Source organism: Ranitomeya imitator, chromosome 7, assembly GCF_032444005.1.
Source record: "Ranitomeya imitator isolate aRanImi1 chromosome 7, aRanImi1.pri, whole genome shotgun sequence".
Lineage (NCBI taxonomy): Eukaryota > Metazoa > Chordata > Amphibia > Anura > Dendrobatidae > Ranitomeya > Ranitomeya imitator.
This window is the reverse complement of record NC_091288.1, coordinates 198,159,428-198,178,934: the sequence shown is the minus strand read 5'-3', so window position 1 is coordinate 198,178,934 and position 19,507 is coordinate 198,159,428. Positions and strand designations below refer to the sequence as shown.

General features: G+C 49.9%; 1 protein-coding gene across 2 annotated transcripts in view; it reads left to right on the top strand.

Annotated features, from left to right (window-relative positions):
• Positions 1 to 19,507, top strand: part of TTYH3 (tweety family member 3) — an 85,563-nt gene that overhangs the window by 24,189 nt on the left and 41,867 nt on the right. For both annotated transcript variants that reach the window (XM_069734337.1, XM_069734338.1), the window contains exons 2-4: positions 8,814 to 8,983; positions 16,059 to 16,170; positions 18,782 to 19,002. In XM_069734337.1, coding sequence (XP_069590438.1) covers positions 8,814 to 8,983; positions 16,059 to 16,170; positions 18,782 to 19,002 — 503 coding nt within the window. The remainder of the gene's footprint in view (positions 1 to 8,813; positions 8,984 to 16,058; positions 16,171 to 18,781; positions 19,003 to 19,507) is intronic.

Here is a 19,507-nt window from a genome sequence, read left to right as displayed (position 1 = left end):
CCACCAAAATGGGCTCCGACTCCACTGCCCTGGCTACAAGACCACTCTGATTGTTCATTCTCCGCATACTGGTTGCATCGGGCAGCGTTAAAGGGCTTTTTTCAATTAGTGGACTTCTTAGAAAGTCGATCAGCACTTGTTATGGGCAGAAATCTGGTGTTAAAAAAAAAAACCTTCTGCTACTAATCCGCTCCGCCGCTTCTCTGTATCTCTAGTGTCACTGATCTCTTGATAAAATGTGTTTGCTGACCGGTGTGGGAAGCGCGCCACAAGGACAAAGAGAGATAGCGACTCGCTTAGCAAACATTCACGAATTTCCCTGGCCTTCCACCAGACTGGTGAATACCATATGACCTGTCATTTTACTTGCAGATCAACACTGAATTTCCTGCATTGTTGCAAGCAGGAGCCAGTGATCGTGTGCTGCATCCTTGCTAGCTCCTTATTTTATGACTTTTCCATAATGGAGGCCAAGGTGGCAGCATTATAAAAATAAAAACTATTACCGACGCTCTGTCGCCCAATGAAAAATTTGATTTGAAGGTCCATTTCTGAATGGCGAGTATCTGCTGTAAAGATGGATCCATCCAGCTCCAGCATCCACAGCGATTCCGGTGTGTGTGAACGCAGCCGTCCTAGGAGTTTTCCCGGAGAGGCGACATGAGGCAGCGGTCGGTGGTCAATCTTGGCTGCGCTTTTTTAATTTCCTAATCCGTCCGTTTCCTGTTCACAGCTCAGTGGGAAAGTCAGGGCTTCTTGATTCACAGGCTCTGGTTTCTCACATTGTCTGGAAACGTTCCTTCTTAGAATCACTTCCTCAGAATTCAAGTCATTTACGCCATTAACTCGGCTGCTTTGTGTCCTTTCTAGATGGAGAAAAATGGAAAATAAAAAAGGGCTCAGGCCTCGTCCGTAGGCTGGTGAGGTAATCGGATAATTAGAGGATCAGTAATGAGATCGTCTGAGACCGCGACATAGAGAAAGGCTTGTTCTAAGGCGAGGGATTGTAGATACTGTGTGGCCAGTTATACAGGCGGACGGACTACTAACGACGAGCTGGTGATAATTAGCCGGCAACCAGACTGGTCTTGTCCTCTTACAGAGGCCCCTCCACCCAAAATGTGACCAAATCCCTGGAGGAGCAGCCACCTATGTGCATTACTGATTTGAATGGGAATGGTGTCATTCTTCCTTTGCCCTGTGGAGGCGCTGCCAAAGGATTCCTCAACAGATCACTGGGTGTCCAGCTATGAGAAGCTGTGTGCCGCTCCAGCGGTGAGGCATTACCGACATGCTGGCCATCGGCTGATTTCCAGGTAACTGCATATATCGTATGTGCTTCCTATTCTAATTAAAGGGGTTGTCCACTACTATAAAAGTTGACCTCAGTATGCCCAGGGCAATCATAGAAGGATGAGACAAAGAAACTTCTCCATACTTGGTCCCCACGGTGCCTTGGCTGCTTCAACATCCATCAAGGAATAAGGACCACTGCAGCCTTCATATTCCACCAGAGCCAACTTCTTCCGATAGGGGCCACAGTGTGGCACAAAGACCTGGCAAGTGGCTGACAGATGCCATCTTGGTAGGTTCTATGATGGAAGTGAGAGGCGCTCTAGTGCCCACCTCAGAGATTTATGGTGTTGGTTGTCCCTCTTGGTGCATCTCCCTTCCCCTAATGAGTGGTGTCACTGCTAAAGGGGTCTTCCCATCTTGTGTATGATCAATGAACAGTCAACCTCCAGGACCCCCATCGATCCTGAGAAGGGTTCCCAGAGTTTGGTGTAGGGCATGATGGTAAAGTCTCAAGGAGCAGCCTACTTTCCTCCAATTGATGGCGTCAGGGAAGAGAAGGATCGAGAGATTGTTTTTAATGGCCGCCCCATCATGTACGTGCCTCGCTGGCCCCTCTTCTGCTTTGCAAGTGCCTTTTGTGGCTAAATTTAAGAACGTTCTTGAAGTTCTCATCAGCAGCGGGGTGAGGACAATGTGGGGTTTATTTTGTAATTTCCCCTCTCTTGCATTGGAAGCGCCGAGCCGCGTACAGAAATAGGCACCCCCTCCGATCCGCGGTAGGATTGTGAATAGTGTCTAATTTACTGGAGCCGATGGCGCACGCGGCCTTACACGATACTAATGACGATCCACTCGTAATTCCCACCATTGTCTGCACTTGGCAGATTTTCATTTTTTAACCTTCCAGAAATCCGGCCGTTATATGGCCGGATGTGAATTTTGTAATATATGTGTATTGGAAAATCATGTTTTGGGTCCTATCTGAACCCTAGGACCCCTATGATCCATTGATTGGGGGGTCTTGAGTGCTCGACACATTGCACAACCACAGCAGGAGGGCGTTTGCAAGTAGCGTCGTCGAACATGATCGACCATCACTTAGACTTCTCCTTATTGCAGTTGTGTACTTAAAAGGAGGGAACCCTTAGGACCCTTATTTGCATGATAGGTGCGGCCCCCCCAGTAATCAGACATCTATAACCCAGTCTGTGGATAAATATTTAAAATATCAGTAGCCGGAATCCAAAGATGGGTAAAAGGTGCCCAGTGCAAAAAAAAAAAAAAAAATGGGACAGCTAATGAGGCAGAGGGGCTTCGTTCTCCCGCAGGCCCGAGAGCCAGTGTATAACTGCTTCCTATATCTTTGGGTATCACTTATAGAGTTACTGCCCAAAGTATGTAGATACCTGTCTGCACTGACGAGTGGCCATAACTATCCAAATGCTTCTCTGTTCTTTCTCCTTTATTCTGTCTGCCATTGTCTGCAGCCTTAGTGCCAGCTTGCCCTTAAACACAGAGCATGAAGCCTCTCGCAGAGCATGAAGCCCCTCCCAGAGCATGAAGCCCCTCGCAGAGCATGAAGCCTCTCGCAGAGCATGAAGCCCCTCGCAGAGCCTTCCTAAGACACTTTGATAAGATGCCAACTTCTCTTAATGGGGGGGGTTTATCCCATATGGAGGCGTCTTGAAAAGCAACGGTTTCCAAAAAGTTTTGAGGAAGGATCTGGAAGTTGTCCAGCTTCCGTCTTTGAGTAGGACACCAAAGAGACTTGAGTTTGGATTCTCACTCCGCATTTCTCCCCCATTAGTCCTCTGGATGATGTAAGGAGCATTCCGAACAGCCAAGACCCTCACGTTGGTCGCCCCCCACACTCCTCCCTGACTTTGTTTCCAGAGAGCCTGGCAGTACCTTTTTGATAATTTTTTATGGAAGAGACCACTTGGCGCGGTTTGCCTTTATTTAATGGAAAAGAGAAATGTCCGGCGCTCCGCAGGATGGTCGATGTTATCGGGTGACAGCAAGGAAAGATGAAATTAGGGAAAGAGCTGTGGTCTCCAGGGCGTCTGTGGGGGAAAGCTTTACTGCAGTGACCTGAAACGACTTTCCGTACGGCGACGTCACACTGATTTGAGTGAACCCGCTCTACTGCGGTAGTTGCTGACCGGAGGCAGTTACAATTGTCTTGTGCAACCCTTTTAAAGGGGTTTTCTGCTTCGCGTTAACCTCTTGCAGGATGCTCCCTCTTGGGTGATCAGATGATCGCCTTTCGGTACCGCTTAAAGTTTAAGCCTTAAAGAAAACTTGACACTTGCTGTAAAAATAACTTTTCCCCCATAGTGTAAATGCCGCTGTTCTTCTGATACCGGCGTTGTTTTCCTTTTGTTCCTACGCCTCTCAATTCCGGAGATACCACCCTTTTCTTCGTTGTGTATACTCGTAAATCTAGTCTTCTTGCCAAGTGGGCGTTGCCCTCGTGCAGACTCCCAGAGGATAGTAGATGGCCAGTTTGCCAACAAGGCTGGAATTCCATACGGAGAAAAGGAGGCCATATCTCGAGAACAGAGAGGCGTAGGAATAAAATAAAAAACTGCGCCGACTCAGAGGAACAGCGACAGTTACACCGGGTATAGATTACGGATTTATGGCAACTGACAGGTCCTCTTCTTTAAAGGGGCCCTTCATTTGGAGCAGTTACATACCCATTGTATATCTGTATTATTTGAGCACACTATGGCGGCATTTTCTTGGAAACTCACTGCTTTCTTGCGCTTTGTACGGCCCATTCATTTTGCAGTATGTGCTGGTGGCTGCATTGTTAATTAGTCAGTTGTATGTCATTATTTGTGCTCCTTATGGCCGTATTATCTTTGTGTGACGTGAGTCCATAGTTGGGCACTGGTTTTGTAGTATATGGCAGCGACGGCGCTGGAAAATACATTTCTTTAGCCAGCTGTTATAATTTATGCAGCGTATGGCGGTAATCACATTGCACCACGCTTCTCCTTATTGTACTGTCCACTAGTTTGCGGTATAGTGTACTTATCTAAGCCGCTATGTGTGTTTATATTTGCACTGTATGGCGGTCATCTCATTGCATGACGCTGTTCTGTAAATTTTCAGTATATGGTGGTAGCAGTGCAATAACTCGGCTGGACACCACACAGTATGGCGCTTCAGCACTGTTTGGTATGTATATTTTGCACACTGCATGGCAGAATACCAAATTCTAGAAGGGGCGAGACAGCAGGTACCTCACCTATGGCGGCATTCATACAGGCGTGTGACGCGGTCTGTCCGCTGGACCCCTGACCCAAACTCGGCAGCGTCATAGATGTGTATAAGTTTGGTACAGGAGACCCCCGGCCGGTCCGTGCGTCCCAGTTCATACTCGCACCACAACACCCCCGTGATCTGGCGACACATTGCATTTGTTTCTGTGGGGTGGCGAGCCATTTGCACCAGCTTTTTCTTTTCCATCCAGCTGGGAATGATTTTGCCGTTCTCTCTGGTTCTGGTCTCTTCTCCATTACTCGCCCTCCTCCGTATAAACACAATCCAATTCATTACAGCTTTATTACCGGCTCTGGTTTATACGAGGCCTCGCAGCAACTAAATATTTGTGTAATTCATTTTCCTCTTTCCATTAACCAGATGTGCTGTACGGGAAGAACCCCGTGTCCATGTCCTACTCGTGTTCTGATTCAGAGAAGGTTTTACATCTTTAGAGCGGTGCATCATCTGTAGAGGGGTATATGACGGTACATCATCTGTAGATGGGTATATGGCGGTGCATCATCTGTAGAGGGGTATATGGCGGTGCATCATCTGTAGATGGGTATATGGCGGTGCATCATCTGTAGAGGGGTATATGGCGGTGCATCATCTGTAGAGGGGTATATGGCGGTGCATCATCTGTAGAGGGGTATATGACGGTACATCATCTGTAGATGGGTATATGACGGTACATCATCTGTAGATGGGTATATGGCGGTGCATCATCTGTAGAGGGGTATATGGCGGTGCATCATCTGTAGAGGGGTATATGGCGGTGCATCATCTGTAGAGGGGTATATGACGGTACATCATCTGTAGATGGGTATATGGCGGTGCATCATCTGTAGAGGGGTATGTGACGGTACATCATCTATAGAGGGGTGTTTGATGGTACATGTGTCTACTTTTTCCCTGGTGGCCCAGAGCTGTGTGACAGCAGCCCCATGTCAGACATGTATGTGGGGACATATAGCGGCTCATATGGAGCCCATAGGGGTTAATAATCCGGTTATATGGGTTCCTTGCACATGGCCCTCGTGTGGTTCTGTACGTCTACAGTTGGCAGCTCCACGTGGGAGCGGCGCCCATTAATAGCTCTCCGGTGTGAGTGACAGGAGGGCTCGGTAATGGGCCGGTGACTCAGTGCTTTTGGCAAGTCCTAATCTCTTCGTGTTACAGTAGATCAGTACGTGGGAGTCCCCGCGACCCACGCGCCCGTATAGGTGTGCTCGCGCTCGCTTCCCTGTAAATGGATGAATAGAGCTGGATAATAAATTCCACCCACCCCTCTGTGCCCACACTGTGCCGCCTCAGCACAGGGATCATGGCACAGGAGGGGCCACATCAGGTGTCACCCAGCTCTCCGTGCTGCCTGCTGTCCTGCATGGTAGCATGACGAGGATCGACCATTGTGGGGCTCGTCCTCTGAGATTATAGGGGCTGATTCCCTGTTCAGTGCTGTGCCCCATTATTTCTTTTGCTGCCCAGATCCTCCCCGCCTGCTGCCTCTGATGGAAACGGGTGCCCCTAATTACATGGACGGAGCTGTGCTGCCCTTACCCTGCACAGTGACCTCGGGGGGGCTGTGTCACAGGTTGGGGGTCCCTTGGAATGAGGAACGCTTGGGTAACCTATCATCTGTACCGGCGGCCCTGTTGGTTGTCACCCTGGAAGAGAAGCTCTAGTGGAGGGAGGGTCTGTCATGCTCCTGTGAGTGGGGTGGGGGGGGGGTCTGTGATGCTCCTGTGAGTGGGGGGGGTCTGTACCGCTCCTGTGAGTGGGGGGGTGTCTGTGGCGCTCCTGTGAGTGGGGGGGTGGTCTGTGGCGCTCCTGTGAGTGGGGGGGGGGTCCTGTGGCGCTCCTGTGAGTGGGGGGGGGTCTGTGGCGCTCCTGTGAGTGGGGGGAAGGGGTGTCTGTGCCGCTCCTGTGAGTGGGGGGGTGGTCTGTGCCGCTCCTGTGAGTGAGGGGGTGTCTGTGCCGCTCCTGTGAGTGGGGGGGGGGGTGGTCTGTGCCGCTCCTGTGAGTGGGGGGGTCTGTGCCGCTCCTGGGGGGGGGGTCTGTACCGCTCCTGTGAGTGGGGGGGGGGTGATCTGTGAGTGGGGGAGGGGCTGTACCGCTCCTGTGACTGAGGGGGTGTCTGTGGCACTCCTGTGAGTGGGGAGGTGGTCTGTGGCGCTCCTGTGAGTGGGGGGGTCTGTGGCGCTCCTGTGAGTGGGGGGAAGGGGTGTCTGTGCCGCTCCTGTGAGTGGGGGGGTGTCTGTGCCGCTCCTGTGAGTGGGGGGGTGGTCTGTGCCGCTCCTGTGAGTGAGGGGGTGTCTGTGCCGCTCCTGTGAGTGGGGGGGTGGTCTGTGCTGCTCCTGTGAGTGGGGGGGTGGTCTGTGCCGCTCCTGTGAGTGAGGGGGTGTCTGTGGCGCTCCTGTGAGTGGGGGTGGTCTGTGCCGCTCCTGTGAGTGGGGGGGGGGTTTGTGATGCTCCTGTGAGTGGGGGGGGTGGTCTGTGCCGCTCCTGTGAGTGAGGGGGTGTCTGTGGCGCTCCTGTGAGTGGGGGTGGTCTGTGCCGCTCCTGTGAGTGGGGGGGTTTGTGATGCTCCTGTGAGTGGGGGGGGGGTGGTCTGTGCCGCTCCTGTGAGTGAGGGGGTGTCTGTGGTGCTCCTGTGAGTGGGGGGGTGTCTGTGGTGCTCCTGTGAGTGGGGGGTGGTGGTCTGTGCCGCTCCTGTGAGTGGGGGGGTGGTCTGTGCCGCTCCTGTGAGTGAGGGGGTGTCTGTGGCGCTCCTGTGAGTGGGGGTGGTCTGTGCCGCTCCTGTGAGTGGGGGGGTTTGTGATGCTCCTGTGAGTGGGGGGGGGGGGGTGGTCTGTGCCGCTTCTGTGAGTGAGGGGGTGTCTGTGGTGCTCCTGTGAGTGAGGGGGTGGTCTGTGCCGCTCCTGTGAGTGGGGGGGGTTTGTGATGCTCCTGTGAGTGGTGGGGTGGTCTGTGCCGCTCCTGTGAGTGAGGGGGTGTCTGTGGTGTTCCTGTGAGTGGGGGGGTGGTCTGTGCCGCTCCTGTGAGTGGGGGGGGGGGGTCTGTGCCGCTCCTGTGAGTGAGGGGGTGTCTGTGGCGCTCCTGTGAGTGGGGGGGTTTGTGGTGCTCCTGTGAGTGGGGGGGGGTGGTCTGTGCCGCTCCTGTGAGTGGGGGGGTGGTCTGTGCCGCTCCTGTGAGTGAGGGCGTCTGTGGCGCTCCTGTGAGTGGGGGGGTTTGTGATGCTCCTGTGAGTGGGGGAGGGTCTGTGGCGCTCCTGTGAGTGGGGGGGGTCTGTGGCGCTCCTGTGAGTGGGGGGGTCTGTGGTGCTCCTGTGAGTGGGGGGTGGTCTGTGACACTTGTGTTGGGGGTCTGTGATCCTCTGTTGTGGGGGGTGTGTGAACCGTGTGTTTGGTGGTTTGTGTATCTATAGACTGCTGAGTCTGTGACGCTCTATTGTGGGGGGTCTGTGTCGCTTCTGTGAGGGGGGGTTCTGTAACGCTTGTGTGTGGGGGGTGTCTGTGACGCTCTATTATGGGGGGTCTGTAGCTCTCTATTGTTGGGTCTGTGATGCTCTATTGTGGGGTTCTGTAACGTTCTATTGTGGGGTCTGTGATGCTTTATTGTGGGGGGTCTGTGACGCTCTATATATTGTGGGGGGTCTGTAACACTCTATTGTGGGAGTGGAGTGAGTCTGTAACGCTCTATTGTGGGGGGTCTGTAATGCTCTATTGTGGGGGGTCTGTGACGCTCTATTGTGGGGGGTCTGTGATGCTCTATTGTGGGGTCTGTGACGCTCTATTGTGGGAGAGTCTGTGACGCTTTATTGTGGGGGGAGTCTGTGACGCTCTATTGTGGGGGGGTCTGTGACGCTCTATTGTGGGGGGAGTCTGTGACGCTCTATTGTGGGGGGTCTGGGAGGCTCTATTGTGAGGTCTGTGACGCTCTATTGTGGGGGGGTCTGTGACGCTCTATTGTGGGGGGAGGTCTGTGACGCTATATTTATTGTGGGGGGTCTATGATGCTCTATTGTGGGAGGTCTGTGACGCTCTATTTATTGTGGGGGGTCTATGATGCTCTATTGTGGGAGGTCTGTGACGCTCTATTTATTGTGGGGGGTCTGTGACGCTCTATTGTGGGGGGTCTGTGACGCTCTATTGTGGGAGTGGAGTGAGTCTGTAACGCTCTATTGTGGGGGGTCTGACGCTCCTGTAACCCGCCCTGTGTAACCATTGTCTCTTCTCCTGCAGTCTCTGATGCTCCTGAGCTGTGTGGCTCTCGCCTGTCTCGCTCTCGACCTCCTGTTCCTGCTCTTCTATTCCTTCTGGTTCTGTTGCCGTCACCGTAAGACCGAGGAGAACACGAATGCGGACTGCTGCTGCACCGCGTGGTGCGTGATCATCGCCACCCTCGTGTGCAGGTGAGAGATGACGTCGTCTTTTCATTATAGGTTTTTATTCTTTTCCTATCTGGAAGTTGGACCCCCATAAGATTGAACGGACCCTAAAGAGTAACTAAACTTATACAATGTATTACTGTGATCAGCCCCTGTTTAGTTGATCTGGGGGGGTAGTCTAAGCAGTGCGGTATACAGATTGTGGAAAGTCTCTGGGGGGCTGCCTCTTGGGTTCCCTTCTCCCCCGTAATGAAGCGAGTGCAGTCTGATCACCACTAATATCTGCTCACATCTGTCTATAGTTTGGATGTGCGGGGGGACGAGCGGCGCTACAACTTTCCATGGGGCGTTCAGGATGGGGGGTGCAGCTCACAATAGGCGGCCCTCTCCACCCAGAATAGAAAATGTCCTCAGATACTGAAGTGTGCACCTAATAATTAGAGACTAAGTAATTAACACTCCTGAGAACAGAAAGCCTAACAGAGATTGTTCCTACATTATAGCAATGGCCGACGCTGTCTGCGGCTCTGCTTCTGCTGTAGTGGTCAAAGGAGACATATGTGATTTGAAGACCACCTCTCGCCCCCTTACTAATGCATGCTCATTCAGCCAGTACAGCGTCTCCTGCCCCCCACCATTCCTCCTAACCCACCCCCAATACACACACTTATTATGGCCAACATCTACTCCTCTCTACACTATATCCCCCTATATACACACGTGCTCATTTTTGCTGACAGCTGCCCCTCCTGATACCCCCATATATAATGCATGCTCAGTTCTGCTGAGTGTGCATATGTTCTCATTAGTCGGTGACTGGAGCAGGCCATTGCCAGACATCTGGTGGCAGAAAACCTACAGGCTCGGACATGATCAACCTATATTTTCCCTGCAGTTGGGGGAGAATACGAGCCCCCCATAAGTGTTCTATATTATGCCAGCTGCTCTGAAATCATTGAATCCAGCAGTTAATCTAATGTGTATGGCCCCCTATGGAGGAGAAGGCCTGGGGTGATGGGGAAGACCCTCTGCATTCTCCCATAATGCTATGATGCATCTGATAAAATGAAGCCGGCTGTAGGATAGGATGCGGCACCGATCTGCTCCTAGTGCTGTCCTAGAGACCACCTACCACTAGGAGGCGCTGTGCAGCTGACAATGAGCTGGATACTAACACTATAGAGCTGTATGCAATTAGCTCCCTCTAGTGGTGGCTGGTGGCAGCCAGAATTAGGGAATCTGTCACCAGATTTTTGCCACCAAATCTAAGATCAGCATAATGTAGGGGCAGAGACCCCGATTCTAGCGATGTGTCTCTTATTATGGTTTCAATAAAAACATTTTTTTTTTCAGCTATAGATTGTACTATTAAACTCCTGACTTGTAGTTCTCCTACGTTGTATAATCTCGTTCCCCAATGATTGTCAGCTTTCTGCCTATGCACAGTATACATAGAACGCTGCCAATCGGGTGTGGGTGGGGTTATACAGGGCTCAGCATTCAGAGCTCTGCTAGATCTGCAGCAGAGAAAACTGATTTTATCAAATTGACCGTAAGGGACCCTGCTGGAATCGAGGTCTCTGTCCCTGCATCATGATGCTCTCAGATTCAGGGTGTTATGAATTCTATGGAGGACACTGGACCCGAGTCCTCTGCTCTCCCCATCACGTTCAGAAGATCGTGTAATCTGAGAGGTCGTCTAGGACCGGAGGTTCCCACCGCTCCACAACATCCAGGTTATTGGCCATGTTACAGATTGAATGCTCACTTGCAGCCAATCGATTCTTCTAGGATTCCCACATAGATGGGAATATAATCTAGTCCTGAAGTCAGAATAATCTGATTACTGCAGCGGGGTGTGCGGGGGGGTGCGCGGCGAGACGCTCTGCATGATCACTTTTATAGATGGCTGCCTAGTGGGGGCGATCTCTGAGACCACCTGTTTACCCGGATTGGCAGGCATTATTCATTTACCCAATAAATGGCCATAGAAATCAACTTTTAAATGTACATACTTAAAGGGGTTTTCTACACTTACTACAGGGGCCAAATTGCAAAAGGTTTGTTAAAACCAGTAACTTTGCAATTCACTTCTTATTAAAAATCCTCTCCGTTCCCAACTGTGAACTAAAATGTCATTGCGGAGTCCTTAGCGGTCTAGTTGGACAAGCCACATAGGACTCTGCCGTGACATTTTCATTTAGCGGTCCACAAGTGGGGGGTGCAGGGTTGATTTGCTGGCACATCCTTGAGAGGGGCGATCAGATGATCCCTGCACCCGCTTTATTATTATTTGCCAAGCATAGCGCCGTACATTTTGAAGTGGCGGTGTGCGGTATTGCAATAATGACTTTGGGGACAATTGAGCTGCAGTACCGGGAGCAGCCACTACAAAGCGTACTGTGCCTGGTAGACAATGACGAAAACGTGATGCCCCGGGGAGCAGCTTGCCCCCCAGTCAGCTGATCGGTGGGGATGATGGAAGTCCGAGTCGTATTGATCTCATATTGATGGCATTTCCTAGTCTTAGTATCTCAGTCCGGGAAAACCCTCTTAAATATTTGGGATTACAGGGGAGCTGACCTGCGCTGTAACCTGGAGTGGCAGTGATGGGTACGACTCTCTATAGAGATCTATGGGAGGGGCAGAAGCTTTGCGTGAGATTGGGGGTTCACATACTTTTGGCCAAGTGTTTCTTTTCTTTCTTGGTGTAGTCTGAAGGCAACAATGTATACCTGCCCCCTCCCCCATGCTCTGTCCATGTGTCCTTGGGGTGATCATTTCTGATGAAACCTACTATTCGGGGCCCCCACATCAGCCCGCGGCCGCCCGCGTGAGCAGGAATGTCGTTTTGCAGTCGTGTAAGTTTTTACGTTTTAGTTCCTCATCATTTTCTTTCATTTCCTCCTCAAGCATTGCTTGTCTTCTTGCTTGCGCGTGATCAGGACAATATTTCTCAGAGCTGAGTTTTTGTTACAATTGTATCCAGTCTGGGCAGTTTTCTATAAGCCCCGATGCTTAATCTGTAAGATGTCCTGATTTCTCTGTGGATTTTTTCCCCATTATATGGAGATGCTCACACTCGTGTGTTGTCCTGTAATCCGCAGCAAGATCTGCAGCGTCTGGAAATGACAGCAAGCAGAGATCTCGCGCAACAGTTGAGTACCAAGATTAAAGACTTAATTCCAACTTTATAAGCATCTAAAGGATAGATGACTTGGTGATCACTGGGACCTCCGCTGATTCCAAGAGCAAGACCCTGAAATAGAGCGGTGGCCGCGTATGCCCTGTTATTGGCAGTCCTATAGACAATTAGGGAATCAGTGGCCGAGCATGCTCTGTATCTGACAGTCATATAGATAATGAAAGAATCGAGGGCCGAGCAGGCTCTGTATCTGACAGTCCTATAGATAATGAAGGAATTGGTGGCCAAGTATGCTCTTTATCTGACAGTCCTATAGATAATGAAGGAATCGGTGGCCGAGTATGCTCTGTATCTGACAGTCCTATAGATAATGAAGGAATCGATGGCCGAGTATGCTCTGTATCTGACAGTCCTATAGATAATGAAGGAATTGGTGGCCAAGTATGCTCTTTATCTGACAGTCCTATAGATAATGAAGGAATCGGTGGCCGAGTATGCTCTGTATCTGACAGTCCTATAGATAATGAAGGAATTGATGGCCGAGTATGCTCTGTATCTGACAGTCCTATAGATAATGAAGGAATTGGTGGCCAAGTATGCTCTTTATCTGACAGTCCCATAGATAATGAATAAAACTGTGGCACGTGCACTGCTCCTTTCTAATCGGGCGTTTCAGTGCCTCGGTCTCAGGGTCAGTGGGACACTTTGCAGTCAGCACGTTATCCCTTATATTGGCCATCTTAGATTATCAATTACATACTAGTAACCGTCTGTAACGAGGATTGTCAGATTATGTATTATCACTCGCATTGTGCTATAAAATCTGTCCAGTACAGCTGTAATACCAGACCCGACCAGAGGACAGGAGTGGTGCTGTTACTGGATGGAGGCAGTTGGATCTATGACCTTAGATGACCCCTTATAGGGATATCCGCTTCTAGCCTTGCACAATGCTGTCCCTGCCTCACCTACAGCCGCATACCCCCTCCTGTGGCACTGTGGGGGCCCTTGGCTCTTGCACATAAGTACCTGTGACTTATTAATATGGTGGTGGCATTGTGCCATTGGTGATAGAATCTCCCGTTTCCCCACTTTCTCCTCTGTATTCAGTGATGCATGCGGTTCCCCCACTTTCTCCTCTGTATTCAGTGATGCATGCGGTTCCCCCACTTTCTCCCCTGTATTCAGTGATGCATGCGGTTCCCCCACTTTCTCCCTCGTATTCAGTGATGCATGCGGTTCCCCCACTTTCTCCCCCGTATTAAGTGATGCATGCGGTTCCCCCACTTTCTCCCCCGTATTCAGTGATGCATGCGGTTCCCCCACTTTCTCCCCCGTATTCAGTGATGCATGCGGTTCCCCCGCTTTCTCCCCCGTATTCAGTGATTCATGCGGTTCCCCCGCTTTCTCCCCCGTATTCAGTGATGCATGCGGTTCCCCCGCTTTCTCCCCCGTATTCAGTGATTCATGCGGTTCCCCCGCTTTCTCCCCCGTATTCAGTGATGCATGCGGTTCCCCCACTTTCTCCCCCGTATTCAGTGATGCATGCGGTTCCCCCACTTTCTCCCCCGTATTCAGTGATGCATGCTGTTTCCCCACTTTCTCCCCCGTATTCAGTGATGCATGTGGTTCCCCCACTTTCTCCCCCGTCTTCACTGATGCATGCGGTTCCCCCACTTTCTCCCCCGTATTCAGTGCCCGTATTCAGTGATGCATGCGGTTCCCCCACTTTCTCCCCCGTATTCACTGATGCATGCGGTTTCCCCACTTTCTCCCCCGTATTCAGTGATGCATGCGGTTCCCCCACTTTCTCCCCCGTATTCAGTGATGCATGCGGTTCCCCCACTTTCTCCCCCGTATTCAGTGATGCATGCGGTTCCCCCACTTTCTCCCCCGTATTCAGTGATGCATGCATTTTCCCCACTTTCTCCCCCGTATTCAGTGATGCATGTGGTTCCCCCGCTTTCTCCCCCGTATTCAGTGATGCATGTGGTTCCCCCGCTTTCTCCCCCGTATTCAGTGATGCATGCGGTTCCCCCACTTTCTCCCCCATATTCAGTGATGCATGCGGTTCCCCCACTTTCTCCCCCGTATTCAGTGATGCATGCGGTTCCCCCACTTTCTCTCCCGTATTCAGTGATGCATGCGGTTCCCCCACTTTCTCCCCCGTATTCACTGATGCATGCGGTTTCCCCACTTTCTCCCCCGTATTCAGTGATGCATGCATTTTCCCCACTTTCTCCCCCGTATTCAGTGATGCATGTGGTTCCCCCGCTTTCTCCCCCGTATTCAGTGATGCATGCGGTTTCCCCACTTTCTCCCCCGTATTCAGTGATGCATGCGGTTCCCCCACTTTCTCCCCCGTATTCAGTGATGCATGCGGTTCCCCCACTTTCTCCCCCGTATTCAGTGATGCATGCGGTTCCCCCACTTTCTCCCCCGTATTCAGTGATGCATGCGGTTCCCCCACTTTCTCCCCCGTATTCAGTGATGCATGCGGTTCCCCCACTTTCTCCCCCGTATTCAGTGATGCATGTGGTTCCCCCACTTTCTCCCCCGTATTCAGTGATGCATGCGGTTCCCCCACTTTCTCCCCCGTATTCAGTGATGCATGCGGTTCCCCCACTTTCTCCCCCGTATTCAGTGATGCATGCGGTTCCCCCACTTTCTCCCCCGTATTCAGTGATGCATGCGGTATTCTTCCGGATGCTTAGTCTGATGCTCTTCTATGGGCTGCGGCTGCAGTCAGGACATTGAGTGCGTCCCTTGCAGGTATATCATGGCCGTCCTGGCTGCCAGCGAGGCTTTCTGTCCTCTGGCTTTTCTCTGCACATATATCATGGCCGTCCTGGCTGCTCCTCATCTAGGTCAGCGGTGGTCTGAGTATTATCGCATCCTGGGCGGCCTCTCATGTATAACGGATGGATGCCACCAGGGTTACACAGCTGCTGGGGAATGAATGGGGTGTTTTGATTCCTAAATCTTCAAGCGGGATATGCAATCACTTTCCGATCTGTGACGTCCGACTTCTGGGACCCCACCGATCCTCATAATGAATGGTCCGAGCGCCGGTGTAACACTGCATCCCCTTGTGCGTCCCCCGTAGCCTGATGCCTGGACCACCCGCTGTGCAGGGAGCTGCGGAGGGGCCCTATTCACATGAAGGGGTGGCCAGGGTGCTGATGTGCGGGGGAGAATAGTGCCCCACCACCGTTGTTCCCCTTCCCAGGATTAGTTGAGGATCCACAGATCGGACCTCATTGATCATAAAGCGATGACCCGTCCTAGTGATTCCCCTTTGCTTGTCGCGCAGAACGTTTAGTGAGCCGAATAAAATGAGATGACATTGCTCTAGTGCGTCCCAAAGAAACAAAGAAACTTTGCCAATGGGGTGTTTGAAGAAAAAAAAGATTAGAAAAACTTTTACCGTTTTGTGTTTACAGCTGCTATGCCGACCTATGTGTCTCCACGGTTACAGACTACAAACAAACCTTCCGTAGTCTGATCCCGCAGTCATGTGTTCTACTTCTCCAGATTAGCAAGAAAAAAGGTCTGCTAGATGAAAGCAACGTACGACTGCGGGATCAGACTAGGTAACCACGGAGATGCATCGGTCTGCATGGGAGCTGTATACGAAAAGGAAAAGTAGATTTGCTGTAACAAAAATGACTGTAGAGTGCAAGAGACATGTGCGTGTATATAAAATAAATATATATGTATGTACAGTATATGTATCACTGGATTGGACATGGTCTTGCAGCTGTTGCCCATCATATCCTGTATTGTGCGGAGACATTTTGTTGCATTTCCCAGTGTTTTAGAACGTTTTTGTTTTTTTTTTTTTCTTTCCCCAGCCATTTCCTTGGTGGGATTTGTTTCTGTCGGCCGCCCGAGCTTTTTCTCCTCTATGTGTTTTACATAATAAGTAATTTCTGCTCCGTTTCTCCCTTGCAGCGCTGGCATCGCTGTTGGTTTCTATGGTAACGGGGAGACCAGCGATGGCATCCACCGAGTGACATATTCGCTGAGACATGTCAACCGCACCGTGGCAGGAATCCAGGATCGGGTTAGTAGCAATAAGTCACTTTTTTTTTTGCTTCTGCTCAGCTTTGTGTGTAATGTGCCCTATATGTCTGTGTGCACCACAAATCGACAGCGTCCACCATGTTACGTGTGCGCGGCACTTCTGTGGACTATAAGATGGGGTCAGGGTTGTAGAGCTGCTGCACATTTCACCACTGCACACTGAAAATGATGAAATCTGCAATTCGATTTATGCTGTGGATCAACAATCTGCAGCCGATTTTACTGCCCGCAATTGGTGCTGGAAGGTCGGCGACACGCGTGGGGAGGTCGGCGGCCTACCTGTCGCGTGGGGAGGTCGGCGGCCCGCCTGTCGCGTGGGGAGGTCGGCGGTCCGCCTGTCGCGTGGGGAGGTCGGCGGTCCGCCTGTCGCGTGGGGAGGTCGGCGGTCCGCCTGTCGCGTGGGGAGGTCGGCGGTCCGCCTGTCGCGTGGGGAGGTCGGCGGTCCGCCTGTCGCGTGGGGAGGTCGGCGGCCCACCTGTCGCGTGCAATAATTCCCAAAATACAGCCTCTTACCCAAGACGATACAGTTTTAATAAAAAGGGAACAGAATATTCCCCCTTCAGCAGACTCGTGTGTCCAATATTAAGCAACTTCCCCAATTCTGACATTTGTGTTTCTGGAATAAGCGATGATTGCCGAGTCGTCTGGTTGTACAATGCACGTGATCATGTCCGATGGATATATAATACCGTATATACACCATCTGCCCCCGACAGCCGGACTGCAGCACCTCACAATGGACGGGATGCATTGCTTTCCTGTTATTCAGGGTCGTTCATCGTATCAGGAAGAGCATGAAATTCTTGTATACCCGTGCGACACCTCCCGTACCCAATATACGGAAACCCTTCTCCATACTTTTTACTTGCGCTATGGTGTCTTCTATGGACAGTGACAAGCGTCTCTCGCTTAGGACCTGTCACACACACAGTCCATTAATTGAAATGGTCGCGGTGTAATACTTCATCTCTCCTGCGGGTGTGCTGTAGGGAAACGCAGCAGCCAGGATTCCCAGCAATTTGCAGCAGTTAGACACTTTGCGAGTTCGGCATATTTCATGATCCACAGCGGAGGACAGCTTTTAATAGGGTTGTCTCATTGTAGCCCTTTATTGGGGTGGGCAGAGACCCTCTGGTCTGGCTCCTAATATAATAGTACTTGGCCGCCATGTAATACATGGATGCCCGCTAAAAGAGGACCCCGCTATAACAATCCTTTAAAATTAAATTAGGATTATGTATCCATTTAAGAATTTTTTTTGTTTGTTTGTTTGTTTTTTTTGTGGGGGGTGTTTTTACTTAATGTATAATTGGGTGTCATTACAAATTTCAGTAAATCCTTTGTTTGAGCTCACTGACAGGTTCTTAGTTAACTCATTCTGAAGCCAGAGTTTGTAAGACTTTTTTTTAAGCTGCTCTCATTGGAGTTATGACCACAGACTACATATAAGTTGAACTGAACTTTGCTGTGGTCATAAATGGACGCAAAAAAAAGCTCTAAAAATGCAAGTAAAGAGCTCACGAATGCTGAAAGCGTATTGATGGATTCTCAGTAGAACTCATTCTGCAGCCGGAAACAAAGAACCTGTAAAAGGCAAACTGAAGCATTTTCAATAAAAGCCAATTGCATGTCTTTTGTTTGTTTGTTTTTTTGCCCAAAATGCATGTTTTTAAGTTTAGTTTAGTTTTGTTTGTTTTTTTTTTTGTTTTTTTAAATAAAGCACAACCCTAAGTTCTGAGTTTATATTCTACATTATGGTAAAAGTGATTCTGACAACTAGACCCTCAGACCCCTAAAGGTAAACGCTTTGGATTTCCTGGTGACGTCTGAAATTGGTGAAACCTGAAAAAAACACCTGGGGGTCTGCACCTGCACAGAAAGATTAAAGTTAACTTGGGCGACAAATTTGTATTTTATTTATTTATTTTACATTTTCCAAGACCCGTCATATATATATATATATATATATATATATATATATATATATATATATATATATATATTATATATATATATATATATATATATATATATATATTATATATATTTTTACTTCTCCAGTAATAGAGCTGTATGAGGGGTTTTTCATTATGTGTGAAGCTGTAGTTATTATTGCCATCATTTTGAAGTACACACTAAATTTAGATTTTGCTTTGTATTCTTTTTCTTCTTTTTTTTTTGGAGGGGGGGGGAGGGAGAGGGGGTAGAGGTTTGGAAACTGAATACCTGCAGTTTTGTCTTAAACTGACACCCAATCAGGATCAGGGCACTCAAATGCCTCAGTCATTGATGGCTAGCTAGCCCTGGTTGCTGCTGTTAGTGGTAGCTGCTGGCTGTAGAGCACAGCCGGCACCTGCTGCTCCATTTACTTACACCATGTAATAGTGTAGTAATGGAGCTGGAAGGGGTTAATTCTGTATGTGTGCAGGTGGTTTTGTGTTCTGTGTCAAGAAAATTAAACTCTGATCTCTATGCAGAAACTTTAGGACCTTAATTAGGACGGAATTTAGGACCCATCAACATTAAAAGCCCAAAATGGCGACTAAAGACGTACGTTCCCTCCAACATACTTCTGTCGTCATTTATTCTAGGTCTCGGAAACCACCATAGCTCTTAACCAAACCGTGGAACCAAACCTCCAAGAACTGGAAGCCATGTTTACAAAGCAGACGGATTACCTTCACGTTGTGCAGAAACTTCAGGGTCTCCTGTACACGTTGGTGCAACAAACCTCCGATATCCCGTTCTGGAAGAATACGGATGTCTCAATGGACGACTTAGCCGCACAAGTGGATCTGTTTGACTGGTACAGGTAAGGCAGTGCCAGCCCCATTACACCTCCGCACAAGGATGTGATGAAACGTTCCTTAAAGACGGTATTCTTAAGTTATTTAATTGCTTTAATTAGTTAGACACCATGAAAATAAGCAAGTCTGTGATGTACTTGCTTATTCTATCTGCTGTCATTCTCCTGCAATGGGAGCTTTTATCTTTCACTGTGTACAGCTGGTTTCCGTTGCACTTAACCACTTAACTGAGTGTGCACAGCAGTTACATTCCAGAAGACGAGTTAATCCGAGCCTCCCAGCCACCTCTCTGCAGCCCATTGATTTCTTATACATCAGTTATCTGTTTACCTCCTACCACTCAGCTCCTGACAAGCTGCTGTTATAAAGCTTGCAAAATCACCATTCCCTTAGCTGTTAGAGTAGGTTTCCTAAACTCAGCTCTTAAGGTACCTTCACACTGAACGATATCGCTAGCGATCCATGACGTTGCAGCGTCCTGGCTAGCGATATCGTTCAGTTTGACAGGCA